This window comes from Schistosoma mansoni, assembly GCF_000237925.1.
Source record: "Schistosoma mansoni, WGS project CABG00000000 data, supercontig 0263, strain Puerto Rico, whole genome shotgun sequence".
In the NCBI taxonomy this organism is placed as follows: domain Eukaryota; kingdom Metazoa; phylum Platyhelminthes; class Trematoda; order Strigeidida; family Schistosomatidae; genus Schistosoma; species Schistosoma mansoni.
This window is the reverse complement of record NW_017386126.1, coordinates 35627-56640: the sequence shown is the minus strand read 5'-3', so window position 1 is coordinate 56640 and position 21014 is coordinate 35627. Positions and strand designations below refer to the sequence as shown.

The 21014-nt window shown below is 38.0% G+C and overlaps 2 protein-coding genes across 2 annotated transcripts; both read left to right on the top strand.

Annotated features, from left to right (window-relative positions):
• Positions 1 to 1983: 1983 nt before the first annotated feature.
• Smp_209090 (Conserved oligomeric Golgi complex component 4,putative) lies at positions 1984 to 19545 on the top strand (the record flags this gene model as incomplete). The annotated part of the gene is made up of 9 exons (XM_018792495.1): positions 1984 to 2040; positions 2081 to 2163; positions 2198 to 2312; positions 2344 to 2445; positions 2478 to 2550; positions 4228 to 4625; positions 14716 to 14832; positions 15641 to 15726; positions 19224 to 19545. The coding sequence occupies 9 exons, from the start codon at positions 1984 to 1986 to the stop codon at positions 19543 to 19545; spliced, it is 1353 nt and encodes a 450-aa protein (XP_018644690.1).
• A 687-nt stretch (positions 19546 to 20232) lies between these two features.
• Smp_184340 (hypothetical protein) lies at positions 20233 to 20438 on the top strand (the record flags this gene model as incomplete). The annotated part of the gene is made up of 1 exon (XM_018792494.1): positions 20233 to 20438. A coding segment is annotated over one exon (206 nt), but the record flags the coding sequence as incomplete, so codon positions are not given.
• Between the last annotated feature and the right edge of the window lie 576 nt (positions 20439 to 21014).

The window sequence follows — 21014 nt, the reverse complement described above, 5'->3', positions numbered from 1 at the left end:
CAGTTGTAAATTTATCACTAAGTAATTTGAAAATTGTAATCACGTCACTCCTAGTTCTTCGATTTGACAAAGGAAATAGGTTTAGTTTAGCCAGTGGAGTGTAGTGGATGTCGAGTCGTGGACGGACTATGATCACCACTACTATTCGATTACGCGTCCAAAAACGACTTGGTTCCCTTGATAGCCCGTAAATCAGAAGGCTTTACTAGTCCAGATCAAGTATATTTATTGGCGATCTCGTGGTATCGAAATAATATCGAGACGTGCCAAAGAGTACAAGCGAATAAGCAGTGCGTGAGCAAGCTCGAACCAAACAAGGCGGATAGCGGAACAAGAAGTGAAACTGATACAGTTAAACAAATACAGTAAAACAATCTCTGGTACAATTGGTTACAATAATAATGATTGTTTCCGTTATTCCAATCGTGTTCTTATCGAGACTGGCCGGTCACTACAGGAGCATAATACGGGAGCTTCGCTATTCCGGGAATTAGCTTAGTTACTGTTCTCTGAACCTTTCCCAAAGGTTCATTGTTATTTTTAAATAGGGGGTAGCTGCCTGTATGCAGTACTCAAGTTAAGGACGCACGATTACTATATACATCATATATGTATCTGTACCTTGATAACCGATATTCATCACAGCACACTTGGAAGTTTAAGATTATTCAGATGATTTCCCCAGGTTATTTTGAAGTTCTATGTTATCACTCTTATTTCTTATCGCTCTCCATATCTTAACATCGTCAGCATATAGCAAGTCCGATGATGACAGGAGACGAGGAAGGTCATTTACACATAACAGGAATAACACTGACCCCAAAACTGTACCCTGAGGCAGTCCACTAAGCACAGTTTCCCAGTTAGACAACTTGGAGTTCACCCATACTCTTTGTTGGCGCTCAATTAGGAAATCTTTTATCCACATTAACTGATTGCCTCAAACTCCGGCATTTCCCAAATTATGTAACAGTCTATTGTAAGGGACTTTGTCAAAAGCTTTTCTGAAGTCAATGTAGGCTACGTCTATGAGCAACTCATGGTTTTTAAGACAGCACCAGCTTTGACGAACCACTAATAATTTAGTGAGACAGGAATAGTATATTCTAAAACCATACTGCTTTTCTAAAAGAATCCTGTTTTCATAGAGGTCCTTAAACAACTACTTCCGAATAATCTTGTCTAAAATGTTAACAACCACACTAGTCGGGGTAACGGCTCAGTAGCTCTCAGGTTTGCTTCGTTTCTGTTTGGAAGACAAGACTTACTATGACGTTCTTAGGTTTATGTCCTAGTATCTCACTATGAGTGCAGTTTTTACAGTCATTTTCAGAAATGACATAGTGTTTATGTTGCACACCAAGTCACTTTATAAAAAGTTTGTAGCCGTCAAAAAGTATATGTGAGGGGCGCTCAGTATGAGTCGTGACCTTGAAGGATACGTACGTGAAATTTGTTTAGGGCGTAAGCGGCTCCTAGCTATGCACTGTGAGTGTGATACTGAAAAAAGAAATAAAGGTGAAGCATTGAATTTGTATATAAGCCCTAAACAATACTTAACAGTTTCCAGTGGAGCAGACAAGGGTATGATAACGTATTAGGAAAAACCCATAACGGCTGTTGTCGCTAGAGTGCAATATGGTTAGACCCTCCAGAAAAGATAATACAGTAATCATAATATATTCTAAGATAACAATATGTTACATGAGGCATTTCAGTATACAAGCATGATCAAGCTGTTACAAGCGCTACAGGCTTCATTTTATTAAGTTATTGAATTATGTTGATATATCAACAACATATATGTTGTAAGGCACATGGGCAATATAAACAGAAAATAAATTTTAATACATTAGAATATTAATATCAGTGGGAATATTATGTTCAACATAAGAGGTGGCGCGCCTTATGGGGGCTGCATTGCGATATTTATCTATTTAAGGCAATTGAACTCTGACCAATATCATGGACTCCAATGTATGCATGATTGACGACTTTTCCGATCTTAAGGATCTAGTTGAGAAGTCCCGTAATGTTAAGGTAAGTAATATTTGAGTTTTGAATAAAATCGACTTTACAGGCAGATGTATCTGATGAAATCAAGAACTCACTTGCTAGAAGAAGTGAAATAGAGCATAAATTAAAAAAGATAAACTCTCTAATGTATGCAAACCCGTTAGCTATGCTTTTTCTGTAGACCTGATTTCCATAAGTTACAAGTAAATGCCGAAAATTCTTCGAAATTGGTCGGTTGTGCTTCGAAACTTGCTCTACAGCTCAGTGGGAAAGTAGAGCAATTAGATCTTGTAAAAGTAATCTTATTGAATTCCTAGTATTTTTCAGAATCATGTTCTTAAATGTGTAGATAAACTAAGTCATATAATTACTGTAAGGAACAGTGCAATTGGAGTGAAACGATGTCTCGTTGACTCTAAATTAGATGAAGTAACGTAGTTGATTTTCATAGTTATTTTTAGGCCGCTGGTTACGTGTTTACATATCTGGAAATGGAGAGGGATATAATTTCTCTTATCTCGCTTCTATCAGCGGGTAAGCCTGTTTTCCACTTTAAAATATCATCGGTCTAAACTAGTAGTTTTCTCACTGTCCGGGTTCATTCGCATATATATATATATATATATATATATATATATATATATATATATATATATATATACAAAGCATACTTTGATGAATTGCTTAAAATGTGGTTATGAATTGTTACTTCAACTTCTCTGCTTGTGTTTTGATTGGAAGTAGAGATAGCTTTCCAATAATCTGTAACTACATGCCTAACGTGAGGTCCTGGTCAGCAAATTATATGAAAGTGGGAAGACTATATGTTTCAGTCATGATGAAGGACCATTTAGAAATATGCCTTAGGCAGTCCCTATACTTCATGTCGGAACAGTAAAGGAAGAGCCTAACAATGTGAAAGCAATAGATGCCAAAATAATTCCAGTATTAGACGAAGTAAGTGGCTCAAGGTATCTATATTAAAATCAGAATTTAGAGATAAATAGGAAATAAATGGATCTATGTAGTTAAGTCCTATTCCGAGCCACGTTTATTCGAGTTCTTAAACCATTGACCACGATTATCTAGAGAACCTTGACCAATAATTCAATACCTGTCCCTTACGACTTAGATAAATGATTTCGTGGTAGCTTTTAGCCTTTCAACCTACCCCTAGATCGCTCGGCGTTGAACACCAGGGTATGACTTAACTATAGTCTGCATAACGTGTGTCTCAAAAACTTACAAGTTTAGAATGGTTTAGAAAGCACAGTTCTTATGTTCGTCATGGTATAAAAACTTAGTATACATTGGCTATTTGTTCTCGCCACTTACGTTTAACTGCTGTATATGTCTTGGTTTGACAGCCCCTAGCCTTCCAGCCTACTCGTACACCTATATACGTAACGCATGTCTCAACCACTTCACTTGATGAAGATTTACTACCTCATCAATCGACTTGTTATTCTTACCTAGTACCGTATTCCTAACTCAGACATTGCTTATTCCGTGGTCCCAAAATACACGAGCAATGCTTCGGAAACACCTATGATTTGATGCTTGTAACCTACAAATATCCTCTACTCTTGATGGCCCTGATGGTGATCTGACTAACTGGAAACCAATAAAGTGACTAAGGAGTAACGAATTAGTCGTAATCAATGTAGGACTTGACGCAAATGTGCTTGGGCTCAGGTTAGGATCCCATGGTAGCCCAACAGGATGAAATAAACGGAAAAGTAGCAAATGAGTCGAAATAATAGTAATATCAGCGATAATGAACGGCGAAAATTTCAGAGTATACTTCGAAAACAAGGGACAAACTAATGACATGTATAAGTAAATATCAAAACTGAATATCTAGAGAAATATAGAAGGTAAATGTATCTATACTGTTATTCATTTCTAGGTCACGTCACACACTTTCTTCAAGTACCCCTAAATAAACGGATATATATGCCTTTTTAAGCCAATTTGACAATATATTAATGTGGGAAGCCAACATATTGAAACATATGTCCGAACGTCAAGCTCCATGAACTAGCTAATATTATGACAGACACACGTCACTCAACATACACATACTGTATTTATTCTGATTTTACGAATCTTATCATCAAATATTTCCTGTTGTAGTTGTTAATCTCCGATTTTTAATGGTCTCTTGTTTCTGATGGTCATTAATGATGATCTAAACAAAATACTTTATAGATAATCCTGATAATAATCCATTGACAACTCTGGATGACAGTCGACAAATTCTTGTGAAGATGGCAGTTGAGAAATTCGATGAATATGTTTCGAAACGAGATGAAAAGAATATAGTATATTTATTAAAGATATTTTTCCTATTGGGTGAAACCAATGAAGGAATTCGACGATTTTCTATATATCTTTGCTCATACATCTCAAATAAATGTGAACTATTGATAACTACTAATAAATCATCTTCACAATCATCGGAATTTGTATCGGCTAATTTAATCACAGAAATTCTAGAGTTTGTTGCTGATACATTGAAAAATAATTCAATGTACGTCGAAACATACTGTGGTAAGTATAAAATTTATTATTGTCATTTAAAGAAACAAGAAGAGTTGTGCAAAAGCTAATTTTTATGACTTTCTAATGTGATATGTTTTTTGCAAGGGGAAAAAGTATTTTAGTGTTAAGAACTTGTAAAATACCGGCCTAGTCTGAGTCATGTTAGTAAATGCAGACTACCTGGTTGGGGTCCGCGTGACTATCGTAACCAATGGTTGGAGACTCTAGGTGATATGGCTCAGAATCGGTCACAATGGCGTACGTGTATACACTCTTTATCTTCCCTTAAACCCTAAGATTAAAATTGCTTCATAACGTTCTTCCTCCCTATAATATATCCTTATATATAATCTTTCTTTTATATATTACCACCACTAAATTAACTACTATGAATCCGGTGTTCATCTTGTTGTGCTAATGATGTATGGAGACTTGTACCGATGCATAAATGTGCCTGGTCCTACGTTGTAGCTGACTGACTGACTGTAAAATACCGGTTATTATGGTAGCAAAATATGGTTTATTCATCTTCCTGTACCCTCTTCCATATGACGAAATAATTTTGATTCGAGTTAACTGTTGGAAGCAAATAATATATTACTAATTTGAAATTGACTAGATTGGCTTCACCAGATCAGTCATATTAATTATTAAACCATAAAGTGTAAGGTTAGTGGTGGTTCGTTCTCTAGGTCCTAGTTTGAAAAAAAGCATACAGCTATTAATGTTATTATTCTTGTTCGAATCCCATTTGGATTTCCAGGTCAAGTCTAGGTTTAATTTCATTTCATTTGGTGGATATGAATTAGTACAGCTTATATCAAAAACTGACCTTCGTTAGACCACAGTTAAAAACCAGGAAGTTCTGGACATCTGTTTCGTCCTAGTATTGAACTCTTCAGCAATGCATGTCCATGACCCCACTGAGGATAGAACCCTAAACTTCTAGGTCTTGCTGCGAGTGCTTGACGTTTTGACCATTTAGTCGGCATCCAGTGATTTATGTATCTAATGTCAACCAACGTGCTATATCGCGCGAGGCCTAAAGATCCTAATTCACTTGGTATTGTTTGCTTGTATCTTCCCACTGGTGTTTAGGATTGCAACTAATCAGTCTCTTGTTGGCATATATGCATCGTGTGCGAACTGCCTCGATATTGCCTTAAATCACAAGCTTTATGAACAAAGATGGATAGTGGCTAGCAGTGGAATCCAGGACGCGCGTTTCGTCCTATTTGGGACTTGTCGGCTGGATGTTTGTGCGCATATGCACATATGCCAACAAGAGACTGATCAATTGCAGTCGTAAACAACAATGAGAAGATACAAGCAAACAATACCAAGTGAATGAAAACGTCACACCATTTCACAAGCAGGTGGCTATCAGGACTCAGTAGCTGAGTGAATAACTCGTTGGTTTTTGAGGCGAACGGTCTGGGTTGGAGTCCCGAATTGAACAACTCTGGAATGCAGTGCATCCAGCTGACGAGTCCCAAATAGGACGAAACACGCATCCTGGAGTCTACTGGTAGCCACTATCCGTCTTCGCTTATAAAGCTAAAGATCTTAGTTTTGGTCGCCTCCGGGGGCAGAGATGCACACTGAGAAGAAAGTCTCATACTATGACGGAACAACTGTTCGGCGCCTCCTGGTTTTCAGTTCTGGTCTAACTAAAATCAGTCCTTGATATAAACTGAAAATTCGACAGTCCACAAAAACCCTCATGGAAAAATTGTATATGAACTCAACTCGAGTTATAAAGCAGAAACTCCGGTATAAAGTTGCTTTTCCCTGAGTTCACTCTCAGTCTGTACACTGATATCTGAATTTAGTCAAAATCATGGAAGATACTAAAGGACAAATAGGAATTGCAGACATAATCAACTGTCTAGTTTGACACAGCCCTACAAAAGCACAGTAAAAATTAGTCAACAGGAAACGAGTTCTGGATTATAATAACAACATCAGTAAAAACCGAATTAATGAATAAGAGTGAGTAAAACAAATGAAATTGGGAAATTAAAAAAATATATTTGTGATAAAAACTATTGCAAAAGCTGGAGGAGAATGAATAATAATTTTATTAATCTTACTGTCATCGATTTCACCCATACCATCTGAAGTCTGTAACTAAATATATCGGTTCTGGTGCAAACATCAAACTAAGAGCATGTACTTCCTTCAAGACTAGTTCAATAACTCAACTCTAAGTTCCATTTTATTAAGTGTGCAGTTTACCGGTACTACACAGTTGTTTAAATTGACGTTTCATACTACTGCAACAATTTCTCATTATCACACTATCTGAATTGAGAAGAGTAAGGGTCTTATCAGTTGTTTAGGGAGTATTTCAAATATCTTGTCCAATTAACGATCACAGTGCTAGTAATTAGTGGTGACCGAAGGTTAGAGGTCTATTAACACCACTTATTTGTGAAGAATGCGACAGTCCAAAACTTGTAGACTCATTTTGTCTCCTCATTTACTATGTTTATGGGCGTTTTATTTTGGTTAACTTGCTTATGATGACACGTAATGATCCTGTGTGTACTAATGTCTTTGTAATACAGTTATAGTAAATAATTGTGTCGTATTAATGTTAGAAAATTATTCACTTAACCTTTTCAAACACATCAGTTTCTCTGTAAGGGTTTGTGCTTTCCCGCTGTTTATATACTGGTGTGCAATTCACTTGTATATTTGAATCCTGAGCAAATGCTTCCTTTTAAATTACAAGTCCTCAGTATGCTTTCTTTGTAGCCCTGAAATTTCACTAGGTGGAAAATACGAACCCTGACCCGTTGGACACATCAGTGGCTGCGTGGAATCACTAGTTTATTGGATAATGCGTTGACTTTTAAGGCGATAGGTACTGAGTTGAGGTCTCAATGTAAGCATCAACACTGATGCTGGTACATCTATCTAACGTGTCCTAAACAGGAAGCAACACGCGTCCTTTATCCTTCTGCTACTTACTTACTTACTTACGCCTGTTACTCCCAATGGAGCATAGGCCGCCGACCAACTTTCTCCAACCCACTCTGTCCTGGGCTTCCTTTTCTAGTTCTATCCAGTTTTTGTTCATTCTTCTCATGTCTGTCTCTATTTCTCGGCGTAATGTGTTCTTTGGTCTTCCTCTTCTCCTTCGACCTTCAGGATTCCATGTGAGGGCTTGTCTTGTGACGCAATTAGCTGATTTCCTCAAAGTGTGCCCAATCCACTTCCAGCGCTTCCCCCTGATTTCTTCCTCTGCTGGAATCTGGTTTGTTGTCTCCCACAGTAACTTGCTGCTGATAGTGTCTGGCCATCTGATCCGAAGTATCTTGCGTAGACAGCTGTTAATAAACACTTGTATCTTCTGGATAATGGCTTTCGTAGTTCTCCACGTCTCCACCCTATACAATAGAACTGTCTTCACATTTGTATTGAAAATTCTGATCTTGGTGTTGGTTGACAATTGTTTTGATTTCCAGATGTTCTTCAGTTGTAAGTATGCTGCTCTTGCTTTGCCGATCCGCGCCCTCACATCTGCATCAGATCCATCGTGTTCATCAATGATGCTGCCCAGATATGTGAAGGTTTCCACATCCTCCAAAGCTTCCCTGTCAAGTGTAATTAGATTGGTGCATATTGTATTGTATCGGAGAGTCTTGCTTTTCTCTTTGTTTATATTGAGACCTACTGCTGCTGAGGCTGCTGCTACACTGGTCGTTTTCTCCTTCATTTGTTGTTGCGTTTGTGATAGAAGAGCCAGATCATCTGCGAAGTCTAAATCGTCAAGCTGCATCCTGCCTGTCCACTGTATCCCGTGATTTCCTCCAGATGTTGACGTCTTCATGATCCAGTCGATTACCAGGAGAAAGAGAAACGGTGAGAGTAAGCAACCTTGCCTAACACCAGTCTTTACTTCAAACGAGTCGGTGAGTTGTCCTCCGTGGACGATTTGGCAGTTTAGTCCATCATAGGAGTTCCGTATGATATTGACTATTTTCTCAGGCACGCCGTAGTGTCGAAGAAGCCTCCATAGTGTCTTCCTGTCCACGCTATCAAATGCCTTCTCGTAGTCGATGAAGTTGATGTAGAGTGATGAATTCTATTCGATTGATTGTTCCACAATGATACGTAGAGTTGCGATTTGATCTGTGCACGATCTATCCTTACGAAATCCAGCTTGTTGATCTCGAAGTTGGGCGTCCACGGAATCCTTCATCCTGTTTAACAATACTCAGTTGGAGACTTTTCCTGGTATTGAGAGAAGAGTGATGCCCCTGTAGTTGTCGCACTCGCTGAGATCGCCTTTCTTTGGTATCTTGATCAGAAGTCCTTTTTTCCAGTCTATTGGCACTTGTTCTTCGTCCCAAATCTTACTGAAGAGGATGTGGAGTATCTTGGCAGTTGCTGCTACATTTGCTTTCAGTGCCTCTGCCGGTATGTTGTCTGGTCCCGCTGCTTCGCCACTCTTGATTTGTCTAATGGCCATGCTGATCTCTTCAATTGTTGGTGGGCCAATATCGATTGGGAGGTCTGTGGGTGCTGCTTCGATGTTGGGTGGGTTCAGTGGAGCTGGTCAATTCAAGAGTTCTTTGAAGTGTTCTACCCACCTGTTTCGTTATTCTTCAATGTCGGTGATTACTTTGCCTTCCTTGCTTTTCACTGGTCTTTCTGGCTTACGGTAATTTCCAGCAAGTTTCTTGGTTGTATCATACAGTTGTCTCATGTTTCCCTCTCTTGCAGCCTTTTCCGCTGTCATCGCTAAATCTTCCACATATTTACGTTTGTCGGTTCTGATGCTCCTCTTCACTTGCTTGTTTGCCTCTGTGTATTCGGCTTGTGCCTTGGCTTTTTCTGCTCTTGTTCGGCTGATATTGATTGCTGCCTTCTTGTTCCTCCTTTCTTCAATTTTATCCAGTGTACCAACAGTGATCCATTCCTTGTGATGGTGCTTCCTTTGGCCCAGAACCTCTTGACATGTTGAAACGATTGCCTCCTTGATACCTTTCCAGTTGCTCTCCATGGTAGTTCCCTCTCCATTGAGTAGATGATGAAAGGCCTGGAACCTGTTGCTGAGGGCTGTGTTGAATTTGTTGAGTTTGTCAGCATCTTGAAGAAAGGCCGTATTAAACTTTTGTGATGTTGTCTGCGCCGTTGTCCAGTGCTTCTTGAGTTTTAGTTTCATCTTGGCGACCAGCAAATGATGATCGGATGCTATATCAGCTCCTCTCCTGGTTCTCACATCCTCCATCGTCCTCCTGAACTTTTTGTTGATGCAGATGTGGTCGATTTGATTCTGTGTAGTGTGATCCGGTGAAATCCAAGTGGCTTTGTGTATTTTTTTGTGTGGGAATATGGTGCCACCTATGACCAGTTTATTGAAGGCACATAGGTTTGCAAATCTCTCACCATTTTCGTTCCTTCCTCCCAGTCCATGTTGTCCCATGACGTCTTTGTATCCAGTGTTGTCCATTCCAACCTTAGCATTGAGATCTCCCATCAGAATTGTCAGGTCCTTGGTTGGGCACTTCTCGACGATCGACTGCAGCCTATCGTAGAATTGGTCTTTAGCGTCTTCATCGTAGTCGTTGGTAGGCGCATAGCATTGGATGACGTTCATTGTAATGCCCTCTCTCTTTGTTTTGAAGGAGGCTTTGATGATCCTTGGTCCATGAGATTCCCATCCAATAAGTGCATTTTGTGCTTTTCTGGACAGCATCAATGCAACTCCTTGTGTATGTGGGGCATTTTCTTCTTCATGACCGGAGTATAACAGAAGTTCTCCTGAAGACAGTCGTTGTTGTCCAACCTGCGTCCAATGTGTTTCGCTGATTCCAAGAACCTCCAGGTTGTATTTTCTCATTTCTGCAGCAATTTGGAAGACTCTTCCGGTCTCCCACATTGTTCGGACATTCCATGTACCTATAAAAATTGTCGCTCTGGTTGTAAGAAGGTGCATCGGCCTCATGACTTCCGAAGGAACTCGGCTTTCATCATGAGACGTCATAATTATTCCTTCTACTCCCAGGGCAGAGTTTGAAAGGTTTGAATGATTCTTTCTGGTTAGCGTTTTTTTAGCGAGTTGATTTTCTACGGGATGGGGTCGCTAACCCCATTCCCAACCCTCCTCCTTTACCCGGACTTGGGACCGGCAGTAACCCCCAGAGGAGCTACAGGCGGAGTTATCCTTTTGCTAGCCGCAGTCTAAATGTACTGTACATCACTTATTTATTTATAACAGACAGTTTTACGAATTTATATATGTGGGGGTAGCTGCAACTAGGTTACGTAGTGTGATCTATTTATTTTCTTATGTTTTAATTAGGTCCAGGCAACATATTTGGGCTTGTATCTTCTGTTCATTGTGTTGTTGACCGATACGTCAAGTGTGTAGTCGAGCGTTTCTATTCTTATCATCATCTTGATGAACTTTGTTCAATGCTCAAGAAATCAAATAGTAATAGTTTGAGCAGTAAAATACATGATTCATCAGCTCAGTCGATCAATAGAGATAAAATATTGGATTCAAGCGAATTAGGATCGGATCGCGTATTAGTCATTGAGCCTATAATTGTTGAAACGCTCCAGATCATTACTTGTTCAGAACTTTATTTGAGATTTATACAGAGGCGAATTTCTGTAAGTTGTGTTTTATATTATGAATAATCATATTAACGTTAAAATTTTAAATAAAGACATTCACAATTTTGAGAAGTCAGTTGGATGCCGGCTCAGTGGTCTATCGGTTATGTGCTCTGGCGCGAGACTGGTAGGTCCTGGGTTCGAATCTCGCGAGGCGGGACCGTGGATGCGCACTGCTGAGGAGTCCCACAATAGGACGAGATGGCCGTCCAGTGCTTCCAGGTTTTCCATGGTGGTCTAGCTTCAATTGACTCATGATCCCAACTATATAAATTATGTTTGTTTAAAAGTTGCTTTAAACTATGCTTAGGTTCACTGTAGTAATCTGTTAAGAAAAAAGTTAATATGTCATTCTGTGTTTAATTCTTTAAAACATTGTGAATACATTGGTGCAATCGCATTGTACATAAAATGTAGATAAATGTAAGCAATTATTAATAATAAATATATATTTTTATTATATCCCAATGAGTAGAAAAATTGTATTCTGACGACGTTTCGTGACTTAATGTAAGCCATTTCTTCAGATACTACCAAGTTGTACTGTTTATATTTGTGTTAATTTAATTCAGTTATTTATTTACTATGAAGGAATGGCTTACAATAAGTCACGAAACGTCTTCAGAAAGACAATTTTTCTACTCGTTGGGATATAACAAAAATATATTTATTAATAAATAAAGCTAGAACATGTTCGCATTTCTGAGCATGTTCCAAAGAAATTGAGGTTGTGAGGGACTAGGGTTCTCGGCAGTGCAATAGCACGGCATTTACTTGACACCGGGCTGGATGGTTTGATCGTGGAGGTTTCATCATTCTTCTGAACGACATCATCAGCACAAACTTCATCACATGTGGTTCACAGCTTGTCCTGTAGACCTCGATGTTGGTTGGTTCTAGTTGACCTTAAACCTGTCATTGTTTACTTTATTTTGGTTGTATCTCCCATTGGTTTGATTTTTGGTCCTGTGTTTGTTCATAGTTTTTCTGATTGGTTGATAAATTGGATCGATTTCAATGTGCTTGTTGATTGCTGATTGACCTGAGCGCCAAGGTCCTAAAAATTCTCTGGTGTTTTTAGAACTGCTTCCATCCAAGATCTCCACATTTTACCAGTCGAATATGTGTCTGTGATTTTCTACATGTACTGATATAAGTGAAAATATGTCATGCCGTTTGACTGCTAATTGATGTTCACGCGGGCGAAGATGAAGAGGACGTCCGCTCTGTCCCATGTAGTGTTTTTCGCAGTTGGCACAATTTTTTTCGTAGGTGATGTTCGGTTTTTCTTCGTGCCATTTCGTCCTTTGGTTTGCATAGGATTGATTGTAGTGATTTTGTTGATTTGTGTGCTACATCTATTCCGAAAGGCTTCAACAATGTCGTTGTAGTTTCTGACATGCCTTTTATACATGGTAGGGTGACCCGTTTGTTGGTTTATGTATTTGAATTTGTTTCTGATGATGCGGTCGGCTGGTATTTTTTGATGAAATTGATTGGGCAGCCGTACTTTTGAAAGATCGTGTCCAGGTATTTTTCTCCATTTTTTCGTGCTGTAATTGTGTTGCAGTGTGTCCTCACCCTCTTGAACAAAGTTTATACGCAGTTGATTTTGTGAGCTCGTGTGTTGTTTCTACTATAATTGAGAATTTGATCACTGTTACCTGAAGTTTGTGCTAATGATATCTTTCAGAAGAGAGATGAAAGCTCCACGATCAAACCATCTAGCTTAGAGAACAAAACCTCATTAAAACTTATTATTTTCATTCGAATTAGAAATAATTAACCTGAAATATGTTAAATATATAATCAGTTCGAGTAAGGTGAAGTCGTTAACAAAATTAAAGTTCCAAGCAGTTTGAGAAAAGAAACTTGATTATATTTAATTATAGGCTTCATATATTTATTGAGGAGTGCTCTATTTTTTGCTCATGGTAAAAATACAAAGATATTTTAAGCAAAGATGGATAGTGGCTAGTAGTGGAATTCAGGACACGCGTTTCGTCCTATTTGGAACTCGTCAGCTGGACGCACCTGCATCTCAGAGTTGATGTTCACTCTGGGACTCGAACTCAGTACCTTTCGCTTCAAACGTCATCGCGTTATCCACTCGGCCACTGAGTCCTGATAACCGCTTGCTTGTGCAATGGGGTGAAGTTTAAATTCATTTAGTACTGTTTGTTTGAATCTTCCCATTGATGTTTAGGACTGCATCTGGTCAGTCTCTTATTGGCACATGTGCATACTGTGTGTCCTGGATTCCACTGCTAGTCACTATCCATCTTTGGCTTCAATGCTTGTTAATTAAGGCTATATCGAAGCAATATGCACAGTATGCACATATGCCAATTAGAGACATCGATGGGAAGATTCAAACAAACAATACTAAATGAACACAAAGATATTAGTTTTTGTTGTTGGTATGCAATCACAGACCATGTATATGTAAATATGTGAAGTTGTTATGATGTCTTTTTTTCTTCTGTAGGCTGATATCAAACAGTGCAATCTCGCAGAAGATGATTTTAAAAGTATGTAGAATGGTTCACTCTTTTGTAATGTTATAACGTGCTAATTAACCTTTGATATTGTATCTTTATAATTTATCGATTACAAGTGTACATTTACTTATTTATTACTATTTATACTTTGCCTTCTGTAATTCTTCAAATTGCATAAGTGATGAGGAAACCTTATTTGTAATGTAGTTTAGGAATTTTAATTTTAATGAGTGAGTTGTGGGTGATTTTTTCACTTATAAAAGTTTGTACAACTAAAGGGGTATTATCAGAAGGGGGTTTTGTGGAGATTTTAGTAATTTCATATAGTTGAGATCATGAGTCGATTGAAGCTAGACCACCATGGAAAACTTGGAAGCACTGGACAGCCATTTCGCCCTATTGTGGGACTCCTCAACAGTGTGCATCCACGATCCCGCTTTGCGGGATTCAAACTCAGGACATTAACACCATTGGGTGCCGGCTCAATGGTCTATCGTTTAAGTGCTCTGGCGCGAGACTGGTAGGTCCTGGGTTCGAATCTCGCGAGGCGGGATCGTGGATACGCACTGCTGAGGAGTCCCACAATAGGACGAAATGGCCGTCCAGTTCTTCCAGGTTTTCCATGGTGGTCTAGCTTCAATTGACTCATGATCTCAACTATATAAAGGGGTATTATTAGCTGAAAATAACATATTTCTGAGTAATACTATATGAACTTGTACACCGTTAATGTATAGTACTAGATCAACTTTTCTAAGTTCTCATCTCGCTGAATTATCTGTATGGCCATCTCCCTTCTATCCATCTAGAATCTTTCAAATAGTTTTCATATTGTCTGCGTATTTAATCTTGTATATCCACACAAGTTGTTATCATCTTAGTGTATTGTCTCGTTGAAACTTGCTATATGAATGTAAATATAGTGTTGTCTGTTTCTTAAATTTGTAACTTGATGTAGTATCATCCATAGTTTTAACAATGTAGATTAAAATATTAAAAATAAGTCAATCTTTTTTTAGAGAAAAGCAATGAGATCTCCAAATTTTTTGAAAGTTCTCAACTTGTTTGTCAAGTACAAGATTTACTCAGTAAATACCTTAATTTAGAACAATATTATCTCCGTGTAACAATTATGAAGGTGAGTTGTTTTCTCTGCTACATGATGTCTATTGTAAGTGTTTATTGTAAATGACTACATTTTCATGTGAAGTATGTTTACAAAGATAATTGAGAAAATGTCCTAGATTTATGCTTCGTTTTCACCGAATTCATCTAGCTTTTCCCCCGTGGGACTATAAACCTTTGTCACTCATTGCTTCAATTAAACATCCCCACTTCGGTATTCAACAGCAGCTCTAGTAAAAGTGTATGACGATATGTGGGTTCTAAGGTAAAAAAGATCCTTTTACAACTTACTCTGTATGAATTAAAATACGTCTTGTTTCTGATAAACCTGGCTTTGTTGAGTCGTTGAGGATATCGGATTTGACAACTATATCTACTTTCTGTTTTGTAGACTGAATAGAGGATTTTACTACTAGTATTTCAATTCATCGTTCTTGATAGGCTTCAAATCACTCCCGCTTTTACAGCAGCAGCAATAAATACATTTGGTCAAATGAAGTAGATAATTTGTTTCTGATATACTTGGATTTGTTCAGGTGGTGATAACATACTTGGGGATAAGAATCAGTCTTAAACTACTAAAATATATATGAAAATCAGTTTTCGTCGCTAACTTTATTGTGAAGTTTCTGCTAATGTTAACTAGAAAATTAATAGATGCCTTAATATTACATCATTCTGCTCAATCTCGAGATAAAAACATTGTAGTTGTCATTACTAACGGTTCGAACCCGTACTTTTTTCGCTTGTTCGTTAGTTTCACCCTTAATGGATGTAAATCATTTCTAATCTGAATTTATTTCAATTATTTGTTTTGCAAGGCATTAAGTTCAGATGAAGTCGACAAATCTAGTAATGTATGGTGTTTTATTGACGATGTATTTTTCATCACCAAAAAAAGTCTTATGTAAGTTACAATTTTTTTGTTGTGAATTATGTTAACTTCAATTTAGTAAGGTAATATAATTGTAATGACCCAGCTCTAATGATTTTCTCTAAGCGTTAAGGTCTTAGCAGTGTATTTCATATTTTCAGGAAATTCGGTTTTCTTAGTTGACGGAAATTTCTGATTACTGCTTATACTCTTAATACTTCTACCACTATGGGATTTGAATCGACAACTGCATCTCTCTGTGTTAATGTGGTATGGCAACTCGAACTGATGTACGTACTTACGTACGAAGTTCTACATTGTGACTGACTGACTGATTGATGTAAATGATTACGAAGTATAAATGTGCCCATTCATTCAATGAACCACCCATAGTATTATAGCTTCCTTATATATAGTATATTGTTTTGTGGACTGTGGATTCTGAAAATCCATCACATTAGCTTTCATTATCCTTCAGTTGGTTATCCTATCTTTACATACACTCCAAGTATCATACGATTCCCATCAGGTGCATGAAAGGATCATATTGAAAATTTATTGGAAATATGACGTAAGACGAAAAGTTTTCTGTTTGCCAGTGTTAACCATCCTAAGTGTTTTTCATAAAATCATGTTGATATATATGATCATTCATCACTCTTACCAGCCATTAAAGAATTAAATAATAGTTCCTGTTATATTATGATTAGCTACTAGTTCTTTATATTATTGTGTTTCAATGGTCAAAGTTTAACTGCTAATAATTGTTGACATCTTCATTGCATCTGTTATCCGGTTGATTTGATTTTGTGAACATTGGAATTTTATATTTTGACTAGATTCCGTTTACTGTAATATAAGTCAGTTGTTTACCAGTTTATTATAAGATCATCTCTTCAGTAATCAGTTTATACAAATTTCTAACACTTGAACAGAATCTTCTTTACAATATTTATTATCATATTTATGTATGTAGTAGATAAACACAGGCATTATATATGCGGTGGTAATTACTATTATCTTTGAGCCTATTGATTGTACTTTCTACTGCTATTATACCTTCTATAAAATTACCATAAGTTTAGTTTATTTGAAATTGGCAGTATAATGCTGGAAACGTCTTGTTAACTGTCTGATTAATAAAACCTTTAAAGTGTAAAAAAGAAATTCATAATGTTACATAACTTCTTGAAAGCTGGTTCTCCAGAGTAAGATTAACTTATATGGGTTATTTCTGTAATTGGTAAAAACTGATCCTACTCATTGCCTTCTCGCGGCATTACTGTTGTTTATGAAATCCAGAGGATGAAAAGAGAATGTCCGGCGCTTTAATCGGGTTGGTAGATCAACCTAGGGGAGTTGGCAATTCCTGAACATGAGCTCTAGTATGCTGGGGGAACAAATGGAGTATGAACTTAATGTCGGTCATTGTTGGTCATGGGACTGCATTTCCTGACGTTACTTCACTGCCTTGTGGATCAGACTTCTATGTCAAAAACTCGGGGTGTGGCCCCCTAAGAAAACCACCTGTTTCGGTTTGGGTGCCTGGGCAGTATCTTAGCCCGCATACAAATCAAATGATAATCACTACTGGAAAAATTACTCTTGCTTCAACTCTCATTCAGGAAAATTATATTCACGATCATCTGATAGGATTCGTTTTTGTTTCTTTTATACCACGTCACTTATCTAGTCCCTTTTCATTCTCATTTTGCGTATTTCATTTTTCAACTTACACAGCAGCACGCCTATGGAAAAAAACCCTATCCTATCTAAACGACCTCCAGTCACTGACTGGTCGAAAGTTGAGTGCTACCACCGACTACGAACACTGAACAGGTCTTTCAGAAACCATGTGTACCAATCAAATTGGCCACTTTCAAAGTTCCCACACTAATGCAGACCGGACAACAGATAGGGTTGGGTATGTCTTTAGAAAGTCTCAAATAGATATCTGTTGCCCATCCAAGTACTACAAATTTGTTCCCTGTCTGTTCCTTCAGAAAGCTTGTTTCACGTGCGTTTTTCCGGGGACTCTATGGCATCTTCGTCTTGTTTCGCTGGCATTGGTGTCACGCTAAGCTCTAAAGCTGAGGCAGCACTGACCGATTGGATCCCCATTAAAGATCGGTTATGTGCTGTTGTATTAGCAAGTTCCATCAAAGTGAGAAGAAATCGGTGTGAGGAACGATGTCTTTTTGTTACCTCCATCTACGCTCCGACAGATTGTAGCCCGGGTGCGATCAAGGATGAGTTCTACCACCAGTTAACAGTTGTTCGACCGAAAGTGTGATCGACAGATATTGTAGTACTAGTCAGATACATGAATGCTCAGGTTGGGCGTCTAGGCACTAAAGAGAGTCGTTTAGATGGCCGATAGGGACTTGTTGATCGGAGGTCAGATAACACGGACTGTCTACCGCAACTGTGCTCAGACCACAACCTGTTTCTGGCTAGCACTAACTACCTGCACAGCCATCGCCGATGTGCCACCTGGCTCCCTCCTTCGCATCTGAAGCCTGGACTCAGGTTGGTCACATCGCGATCAGCTACCACTGGTGTGGTTGTGTACAAGACTGCCGCTCTTTTTGGAGTACCTATCTGGACTCTGATCATGCCTTTGTTTGCGCTAATCTTACCCTTCTTTTCAGTGGCCAACAAATTCATCGTCCTAAACAGATCGATGGCAGTAAATTCCTTGCAGCTTCTGTTGCAACTAAATGTCAAACCGAACTAGGTTCAAGGCAAGCTAACATCCTACTGAAAAGTATAGATGATAATTGGTTGAAATTACTTGACGCTATGAAGATGGCGAGTAAAGCCGCTTGCAGCTTCGCGAAACGTCCCGCTTACGAGCACTTGGTTTCTACAGGTTCCTTGCAACTCATTGAAACCCATCCGATTCCAGGTGACCGCGAGTTTGACCATAAACAAAGATATCTGTGTAGTTATATTGTGCAAAACCTGCCTGAGAACCGAAGAGCCTGGTGTTCGGAGCGTTCTAGCGAATTGGAAACAGCAGCTGTTTCCAGTAGCTGCCGGAAGCTCTTTCAACTCATCCGACTCACTTGCAAAAAGAAGTCTGATGTGGGTGAAACAGTCTGTGGAGACGACGGGATGCCAATCAATAACATCTAACGACGTCTTGAACGATGGGCAATTTTTTGAGAAGCAGTTCGACTGGTCTGCCTTCCCAACGACATCGATCAGACTTTCCTGCTCTCCATGGCCCGTGATGACTAATCCACCTAACAAGGTGGAAGCCCTCAAGGAACTTCAACTTCTGAAGCGCCACGAGTCACCAGGCCCTGATGGCTTACCTTTGGCTCTTTTTAAAGATGGTGACGACCTTTTGGTTCAAGAACTGACTAAGTCTATTTATTTCTACTATAAAAATACATTGTTTTGAAACTTTAAATCTTCAAAACAATTATATGTATGGTATTATCAGATACTATTTAATGATTGAATGTTTGTTGCAAAAACACCAACTTCAGTTATACTGAAATTATTTTTATTTCTTTTAACAGTCGATCTCTTTCATCTGGTAATGTGGATACTATTTGTGCTATGGTGAATCATAGTTGTTCAATACTAATTGATCTTATGGTAAATGATTTTCTGGGCAACATTCGTACAGGGTTTCCTTCAGGTTGGGTGCAAGATGCATACAATTATGTTCAGAATAGTGTCGCTGTGGGTAAGCTAGATTCCTCTACCAAGCTTCTAAGAGTCCCAAATAACACTTCTTACAAAAAATTGATTCCATATAAAGTTTTGGTTATTTGCCTTTTTATATATAACACTTATTTATCTCTACCAAATACTAACATACGAGTGAGTACTTTATAGGTATCCATTCTCAACCATTTTACTACAGAGTTACCGAATCACGGGAATCGTGTCTTCGTTTGATTAATGGTGGAATCCACAATACACGTTTCTTCCCATTTGTTTTAACATTTTACTGTTGCTGATATTCAGAATAAATTAATCAGTGCCTTTTGATATGTGGTCTCCATGATCTGTTATTAGTAATGAAATACAGGTCATGGACTTGTATACCTGAAAACTTTACAAAAAATATTATAAAACCTTCATGTTTCGTATTTGACCCACCTATCTTGGTTAGCAGATCATTGATAAATTTGACTAAAATGTCAAATGCATAAGCTTGATAGTAAATACTTTATGATAGTTATTTATCACTTTCATATCTTACTCCACATTTCTGCAGTTGATTTGATATTCAGATTTCCCAATTCTTCTTGTAGAACATGTCTAAGAAATGTAGGTATATACGTGACAGTTAAGAGCTTTTCACATTCATCAGAATGCCTCTTGTATCATTTCACTTCAAATAGGGGTGTTGCTTGTATTGCTTTAAGTCGTTGCTAATAAAGTTAGTCAGTGTTTTGGTGAATCGAATCCCACAATTTTATAATTAGTTTAAAATTATAGTCAAATTAATTTTCTATGATAAACATACTGTCAAATCTCTTCTTATGCAATTTTCTTTCATCTAATCGTTCACCTTAGCTGGTTCACTTAGTTCTTCTTCATCCATTGTCAATGTTTCAACAGTATCATCATTTAATATGATTGGACCTAATGCACTTGCAAGATATCATTTTCTAGTTACTCTTAATAGTATTGAAGCATCTCAAAAGAATTTACTGTCTCTTGTTAATCATCTTGAAAGTGAATTAAATTTACTTTATCAAAATCAAGAAATCAATTCACAGAAACTTAATGTATGTTTTTAACTTTTTCTATGATTTTAAGTGTTTAATAATTTACATCTTGTGTTTCTATGCATATTCCCATTTATCATTTAGTGAAACAATAAATAGTCGCTTCCATTTTTGATTAGACTACAATGGCTGTAACTTATAGGTTTATATTTAATAGTACGATCTGATATATAACTAATTCAAATATATTCAGTTTTATTTAGCTAGGTTGGATTGAATATTTATAACGGGTTATGACAAATACACGCGTTCTACACCTGTGAAGTTTAAGACTTACTTACGCTTGTTACTTCACGTCGAGGATCATAAGCTGCCAACTAGCGTTCTTCATCCAACTCCGTTCTCGACATTTATTTATTCATGGCTGCCTAACTGTGTTTCTAGTTGTTCCTGAAATATATTCTTAGCTTGCCTATCATTATGTAGAACCCTTAGAGGCTTCCCTGCAGTGTCTTTCCTACGTCCAGTAAGACGCAGACAGATACGTGCTCGCACTAGAGCATGATCTGAATCTAAACATGTGCTCCAGAATGAGCGACAGCCTTCTATCGAGCTCCTCCATCGGTG